At 38.1% G+C, this 8,253-nt stretch overlaps 2 protein-coding genes across 2 annotated transcripts in view; one reads left to right on the plus strand and one right to left on the minus strand.

The window, feature by feature from the left end:
* LOC120424198 (probable malonyl-CoA-acyl carrier protein transacylase, mitochondrial) lies at positions 1–1,345 on the minus strand. Its single transcript, XM_039588256.2, has one exon. The coding sequence runs from the start codon at positions 1,231–1,233 to the stop codon at positions 46–48; it is 1,188 nt and encodes a 395-aa protein (XP_039444190.1). The 5' UTR covers positions 1,234–1,345; the 3' UTR covers positions 1–45.
* A 723-nt stretch (positions 1,346–2,068) lies between these two features.
* LOC120418020 (uncharacterized) overlaps positions 2,069–8,253 on the plus strand; it is a 14,896-nt gene continuing 8,711 nt past the window's right edge. Inside the window, exon 1 of the mRNA XM_052711195.1 lies at positions 2,069–2,225. Within this exon, the coding sequence (XP_052567155.1) occupies positions 2,224–2,225 (2 nt within the window). The 5' untranslated portion in view covers positions 2,069–2,223. The remainder of the gene's footprint in view (positions 2,226–8,253) is intronic.

The raw sequence follows: 8,253 nt of genomic DNA on the forward strand, positions 1-8,253 counted from the left end.
TTCGTCCTTATAAAAATTCTATTTCCCACAAAGTTTACCTCTTATTCACGCCTCTATGCTGAACGCCGAGTCCCACGCCTTCCCGTTGACCTGCTTCAGAATCGTCTTCAGGCCTTGCCCGGGCCCACACTCGAACGTCCGCGGGAAGTTCTCGCCCGCCTTCCGCTCGTACAGATTGTGCAACGTTTGCTCCCACTTGACGGGCCGCGTAATCTGCTTCGGCAGCTGGCCCAGAATGTGGCCCGCGTTTCGGTACCGCTTGCCGTCCACGTTCGAGTAAACGCCGATGATCGGATCTTCGATGGTGATCTTCTTGAGTGCCTTCGCAAACGGTTCCACGGCCGACGCCATCAGTTCGGTGTGGAAGGCCCCGCTGACCGGGAGCCGCTTCAGCCGTTTGATGCCGTACTTTTTCCCGTTCGCTTCGAGGAACTTAAGGGCGTCTTCGCTGCCGGCAATGACCTTGCAGCTCGGGTAGAGATAGTTCGCTATTCGACACTCGGGACTTTCCACGCCCCGCTGAATGCACCAATCCAGGGCACCCTTGCAGGCCTCGCCGATGCGGGCGTCCGCTCCGTACAGAACCGTGGCCATTCCGCTTGTGTGCTGCTCGCTGGCCAGTTGCATCGCCTCGGCCCGAATCTGCACCAACCGGAGCGCTTTATCGAACGGAAGTGCCCCGGCAAAAACCAGCGCGGAAATCTCGCCCAAGCTGAATCCGGCCGTGGCGAAGCAGTTTTCGATGGCGTTCGGCCGTTCCTCTTTGAGCTGTTCCAGCGCGGCCAACGACGACACCATGACCGCCGGCTGGCAGTGCCTCGTTTGGTCCAGCTTCTCCCGGGGCCCGTCCAGGCAAAGTTTCAACAGATCGTACCCTAGCACCTCGTTGGCCAGCTGGAAGATGTCCCGCGCACCCGGGTATTTCAGCAACCGCTTGGCCATTCCGACGTACTGCGCGCCCTGGCCCGGGAACAGAATGATGGACGTTTCGCGGGGATCGATCCGGGGTCGCGACGATTTCAGTGACTGGTCCCGGCCCATGAACGTGCCATCCACGTAGGGCAGTGTGGCCCAGGTGTCCTGTTCGGAGCGTGGTTTCGCGTCCTCGAACGTGGCGGCATTGTCCAGCAAATCGCGAACCTTTTCCTCGCCAAGGGCGGCGGATTTTTCCGGAGGTTTCGACGATAAGCTGGCGGAACGATGCAGCCGACGGAAGATAATTCGTAAGAACATGATTTGCAGAATAAGTTGGGCGTAAAACTAGTTAACGGTGGAATAAAAATTTTCAAACATCCGGCGATTTTCAACTTTTTTACGTAAACAAAACAGAATTTTGAACGCACGCCGGGAACCGGCAAGGTATTTAAATCACAGACAATCAAACATTGCTTATATGTAATTTGTTATTTGTTGTTTTTTCAAATTTTAATCAAATAAAGAAAAGCTCAATCGAGTTTTACAATTCTGCAATTAATTAAAAAAAAAACAGACTAACGTGAAGACTTCCATCATTGTCAAGATTTTGCGCTCAAAGATATAAATTTTGCGTCGCTTTCAATATTTTGACAAAATTCCTTCAACAAGTTGTTTAGAATAGTGCCCTACACATGCTGATTCCTTTTTGTAACGATTATCCCATTCCTTGTAAAGTTATGGAAATTGTCATTAATCAATGATTGCCAACTAGGACGTCAATGACTGTGCCACAAAATTATATAAATTTTGAAGCACATTTGATTTAGATCAAAAATTCTTTCAGTGGCTTCAAGAAGACAAAAACCGGCACATGCTGATTCCTTTTGGTGCTGAAATTCGTTAAATTGAATTTAATATACAATATTTTATAGTGATGATCAATTTTCTTCGAAAATGATCAACGGCTTCACCTTAATTGATAACAAAATGTTTTCCTAACACTTGAAAAATAGATTACAAAAAATGTATCTCAATCCATTTGTCTGTGAACAGCTTGTTCGGTCGTCAGTGCTGTCATTTGCAGGGGTGGAATGAAGGAAACACTCATTTCTGACAGCTCTCGTGCTTTCGAAAGCTCTTCAAGCCAGGTCGTGGTCGTGGCCTGCTGCTGCTCGCTGCGCTCCCAAAGCTCGTCGCAGTTTGAGTCAATCACCCAAAGTGTTAACATCGCGAAGCCCACGCCTGTCCGCTATTTCGCCTCATTTTGCAAGAAATTAACGCAAGGAACCTCCCAAAACCAGACTAAAAATGTAAGTAAACCCGCCGGGAACACGTTGCGCTAGTTAAATTTCGGGGGAAAATGTTAGTTTCCGGGAAAATACGGATTTTCGAATCGGCCTGGCGACAAGCTGGGAAAATTTTACCCCTCGACAAGATGGCTGCCATTTCGCAGCGGCCTGAAAATGCTGACTTGGATTTATTTCAGACTTTGGCTGCTATTTTGCTTTGAAAACAGTACTGATTTTATTTAAATCATGCGATTTAAACAATATTCTAAAAAAATCTAATAAAAACTGCTCTTTTAAAGTCTAGACATTTTTCTTGAATTTTCCAGCCATTTCGACATATGCTGGAAAATTCCATAAAATCGTGCAAAGAGAAAATTAATGCGCCTGTGCGGAAGCACTATCATGCAACCATACAAGAGCGAAAAAGAGGGGGGAGTTGGTTTTCTTTTTCTCCCTCCCACATGAAGCTCTAGCAGCAGAAAAGCTGAAAAGAGCAGCGGATAAAGAGCTCGAACTTGGTGCAAGTACGGCAAAGTGATCAAACAGCGCTGGTTAGTTGGTCTAGTTAGCGTTGAAGGTGCCATTTTTCAATGTGTTGGTTGCTGGCTGCACTAAACCGACGATATCCAACTCTCTCATGTTTCTGCAGTGGCTTATGTTGAATGTATTTTTTGTCAATGATCGAGATTGAACTGAGAATGAAGTCCCGGATTCGAGCTGTAGAAATAACGGTTCTCCTATAAGGAATTGTACAAGAAAGCAAAAACTGATTAAATAAAAGTGTTAGGGTATAAAAACTTAGTTAAATAAGTTATTGTTGATGGCCGAGCTTAGGTATGACCCATAAACTACTCTAAAATGATTTAGATTTTAAAATTCAAGATGGCTGCCAAAATGGCGGCGATAACAGGTTAAAATGATTTTCTGGAGTTTTTTTTGAAAAGGTCCAATAAACCAAATTTTCAGTTTTTGCTTTTTGGGTGTTTCGAAAACACCCAAAAAGCAAAAAACTGGAAATTTGGTTTGTTGGACCTTCCAAAAAAAAAAAAAAAAAAAAAAAAACTCAAGATTTTCAAATTTTAAAGGTATAATCAACCATTCAAATTTGACTGAAATGGGGTCGCAGAACTCGAATTAGATGTTAAAACTAAGAAAATAAAAAAAAACATGACATAAACTTTGAAAAAAAAAAAATGAAACGGCCTTATTAGTTTTCAAAGAATGTACATTTGGCGAAAACAAAAATTTTAGCGAAAAAAAAAAAAAGTTTTTGGAACAAACCCAACCATGCTAAAAATGATTTTAAATGCATTATAACAAAAACTTTTTAAAATATTTGATTCGATTTTTGGTCACTTATCCAACATCCGTATGCGAAAACACATTGAAATTTGAAAACAAAAGTTATTTAACATTTGCTAGTGGTTCAATCTAAATTCTGAAAAAAATCTTAATTTAAAAAAATCACTGTTTAAAAAAAATAATTCAAAATTAAAAAAAATAAAAAATAAATTCATAAGAGCAACATTACAAAATATTAAAAAAATAAATTTAAAATCATGAGTTTCAAAAACTTAATATGTTGACATCTAAAATTTGAACAATTTCAAAAAGTATATAATTTCCCTGGGCTTTGTCATAATGAGTGTCATAGGTTTGAGGCTTGTTTGGCAAAGAGTATGATTTGATTCGATGTGGAATTAAAATCGAAGTGTTCAGTATATTGCTGAAGCTTCCATTTTTACACATGGACACCACTTCATGCTGCGAGAACCCACTTTGGCGCAGTCTCAGGGCTTAATCGATGGCCGGTAAGCTGTCATCGAGACAAGGAGGTTCTCCGATAGTGGAAATATCACATTTGTACAATGAACCACTACATATGTGATTTTTCCCTATCTTAATGTGGGTGTCAGGTTAGGATGCGGGTTTAAAAAAAAAAGTTTTTGTAGAATTTAGGATTTTAACTATAAATATCAACTTTTAATACTTTGCCTTTAGTTATTTAGGGACAAAATTAGTAACAGTGAATTTAGTAATTCTATCAGAATCGGTTATTTTCATTCAAGTAGCATAAAAACTATTATGATTTGTCAACATTTCCGTAGAGTCTCGATCAATCAATAGTGAAATGATATCGGACTAAGTTCGTTGATCTGTTGAACTAACGGTTGTCGGATTATGATTGTATCGACCATTGTTGCGAATCGAGGATCTACTGGAATGCTGACGATTCACGACTTGTAAAATATGAACTGTTAATCTATTTATTGTTTTTGTTTTTTTTAAAGGAGCCAGACAGGTTTAATAGAAACGTTCTAGATTTTTTTGCTATTCTTTAAAATGTCGAGGATTTGAGATAAGAGTAGCTTTCGGATATGTTACTTTAAATCTTGTATTCAATTCAAGTTAGTTACGTTATCCGCAAATGAATATTTGGAATTATATGAATAATTGAACATTTTGGACTTATGAATAACACACAACTGTGCATTTATTCTAGAGTCAGATCCATACAGCGTCAGTGTTTATTTGGTCGAAGTGTACTAATTCATTGGCAGATCTGATTCTAGTTGTAATGTACGACAAGACTACTGACGGACGTGACAGGACGAGGGCCCAGTTTAGAGGTTTCGACATCAACGATGTGCGGCTGGATCACCCTCCCAAAAAAAAAAAAAAAAAAAAAAAAGACATCTAAAATTTGAACAATTTTAAAAAGTATATAATTTAAAAGATCTTAAATTTGAAAATAAAAGAAATTCACATTTGTAAGTGCTCCAATCCAAACTAAAAAAAAAAGAATAAAAAAATGGATAGTTTGAATGTTTAACATTTTTCATAAATTTTAAAATTTCAAAAAATTCAAAAATAAAATTACTAAGAGCAACTTACAGTAGAAAAAAATACTTATTTTTATATGTATTCTAAAAATTTAATTAGACGGGCTTCGATTTAAAAAATCGCCAAAAATCAACTTTTCAACCAATTTTTGATGTTTAAAAAGCATTGGAAAGAAAAACTTCTTAAAATTTTAGAAAATTTATGGGTTGGAAATTTTACTTGGTTTATGTGACTTAACCAATGTTTTTAAACATTTCATTTTTTTAAGGGGTCAACTTTGGCTGCGTTTTTAACGAAAAAAAAAAACGAAACTATTGGCACTACGCCCCCCGGGGCATGGCCTTCCTCTAACGTGGGATTTCTGCTCCAACGCCTCTGACGAGACAGGAGAAACCGGGACCGACATTTTACTTCACCATCCGATAGAAGTTCAGTGGATAAGGCGGGCAGTGTTCCCACGAGCCTAAGCCATCGGCTAGGCTAGGTTCATTTTTCTGGTTCAGGTTCACACCACACGTCGGCAAGCATCGTCGGCTTAGGCTCACTGAGCGCCGTGAGCCATGGTTCATTTGGTTCAAACCAGGCGAGGCTAGCCAAAATGAACCATTGGCTTGAACCTGGCTTGAACCTGATCAAAGAATGTTAGGCTAAACGGCAAGCTTTGTTACACCGTAGTATGCTCAACCCGTAACATTCGTTACACCGTAGCATGATTATACCGTAACATTCGTTACACCGTTACATTCGTTACACCGCAACATTCGTTACACCGCAACATTCATTACACCGTAGCATTGTTACACCGTAGCATTGTTACACCGTAACATTGTTACACCGTAGCATTGTTACACCGTAACATTTTTACACCGTAACATTGTTACACCGTAGCATAATTACACCGTAACATTCGTTACACCGCAACATTCATTACACCGTAGCATTGTTACACCGTAACATTGTTACACCGTAACATTGTTACACCGTAACATTGTTACACCGTATCATTGTTACACCGTAACATTGTTACACCGTAACATTGTTACACCTTAACATTGTTTCACCGTAACATTGTTACACCGTAACATTGTTACACCGTAACATTGTTACACCGTAACATTGTTATACCGTAACATTATAACGGTGTAACGAATGTCACGGTGTAATGAATGCTACGATGCAACGAATGTTGTATGGTTACACCGGTTGCTGTGTAACCATGTTACGGTGTAACCAAACTACGGCGAAACGAATGGTGCGGTGTAACAATGTTACGGTGTAACGGTGTAACGAATGTTGTGGTGTAACAAGGTAACTGTGTAATCATACTACAGTGTAACAATGTTACGGTGTAACAATGTTACGGTGTGACGAATGTAACGGTGTAACGAATGTTGTGGTGTAACAATGTAACGGTGTAATCATACTACGGTGTAACAATGTAACGGTGTAACCATATTGTAACGGTGTAATGAATGTTACATTGTAACATTGCTACACTATAATATTTGTTACACAGTGCATTATTCCTATGGTTTTCATTAGCCTGGCTTAAGCCATGGTTCATGGTTCACTGAACCAGGATTGAACCACAAAGGGAGGCTTAAGCCGAACCAAGTTTATAGGTGAACCTAGCCTAACCGGCTCATTTGAGAACTCTGAAGGCGGGAATCGAACCCGCGTCTCAACTTAACGAACATATCCTATATTTTTAAGTACAGTCCAGACTCGATTATCCGAAGCCTCAATTATCTGAAGTTTTGATTATCCGAAGTTCGATTATCCGAAGGTTTGTATGGGACTTCGGATAATCGAATCATGAAGAAATAATTTTTTTTCGCGTTTTTTTATTTTCTTACTTTAAACATCTAATTAGAGTTCTGCGACCACATTTTAGTCAAATTTGAGTAGTAGATTGCCTGCAAAATTAAAAAATGCATTTTTTTTTCCATATTTCAACATCGCCATTTTGGATTTAAAAATTCTTCATCGCTTTAGAGTTGTTAAAGGGTCATACCGAGGGTCATACTGAAACTCAACGATCAACAATAAGACAACGGTTTTTTTTTGTGATTCGATTATCCGAAGTTTCGATATTCCGAAGTGAAATTTTGCCAAAACCTTTGGATAATCGAGTCTGTAAAAACATGAAAAAAATCGATAGGCAAAATGTATTGATAGGAGGCCAAATACTAAAAAAAAAAACAAGATATAAATGCACATTAAAATACTAAAAATGAAACAAGAAAACCGAAAACAAGAGAAGTAAAGTTAAAAACACCGGAAAAATAAAAAAAAAATCGAAAACAAATTTGGGCAGTAGTGGGTTAACAGTTTGATCTTTACATCAAGCAAAACAATGTAAATGGGCCAAAGCCGAAGTGTAAACAAATAGTCTGTCCTGCTGACGTCAGTGGATGTTTACATTTGGAACGAGCAGTACAGACATACTCTTTGTTTACACTTCGGCTTTGGCCCAATCACATTGTTTTGCTTGATATCTAAATTTTCAAAATATTTCATATTTTCACAATTTCATAAAAAAAAACAGGGATAGTATAAATTCTGAAAGAAGCATTTATAAGAGCTTTAATCAAAATTTAAATTTTTTTCACAAATTAAAAAAATAAATAAAAATTGATATGAATAAAATTAGAAATTCTAGAGTAAATTTTCAAAACATCCTAAGTCGCAAAGATAGGACCTTTTGAAAATTTAATCTAGAAATTAAAAAAATGTTTGATTGATAGCATGACAGTTTAAAATTTAAACAAACAAAAAAAAACGAAAAAAAATAAAATTTACCATAAGCATGGAAAAACTGAAAAGGTAAAAGCTAATGTTGGAGGTGTTAGAATAAGTCATACAGTCCAGACTCGATTATCCGAAGGCCTTGGACAAATTTTACTTTGGATAATCGAATAACGAAATTTTTTTTTTCGTTGTCTTATTTTTGATTGTTGAGCCTGGTTGAGCTTTAGTATAACCCCTAAACTACTCTAAAGTGACTTAGAATTTTTTAATTCAAGATGGCGATCAAAATAGCGGTGACGAAATATTGAAAAAAATGTATTTTTTCATTTACTAGGCAATTAACTATTCAAATTTGACTAAAATGGGGTCACAAAACTCGAATTTGATGTTAAAAGCAAAAAAAAAACAAAAATACGAAAAAATATTTTTTTGTTCGTGATTCGATTATCCGAAG

This window comes from Culex pipiens, chromosome 3 (assembly GCF_016801865.2).
Source record: "Culex pipiens pallens isolate TS chromosome 3, TS_CPP_V2, whole genome shotgun sequence".
NCBI classification, from domain to species: domain Eukaryota; kingdom Metazoa; phylum Arthropoda; class Insecta; order Diptera; family Culicidae; genus Culex; species Culex pipiens.

Bases quoted from the DNA above. Each gene is read 5' to 3' on its own strand.
- LOC120424198 (XM_039588256.2), bottom strand. From the start codon at position 1,233: ATGTTCTTACGAATTATCTTCCGTCGGCTGCATCGTTCCGCCAGCTTA.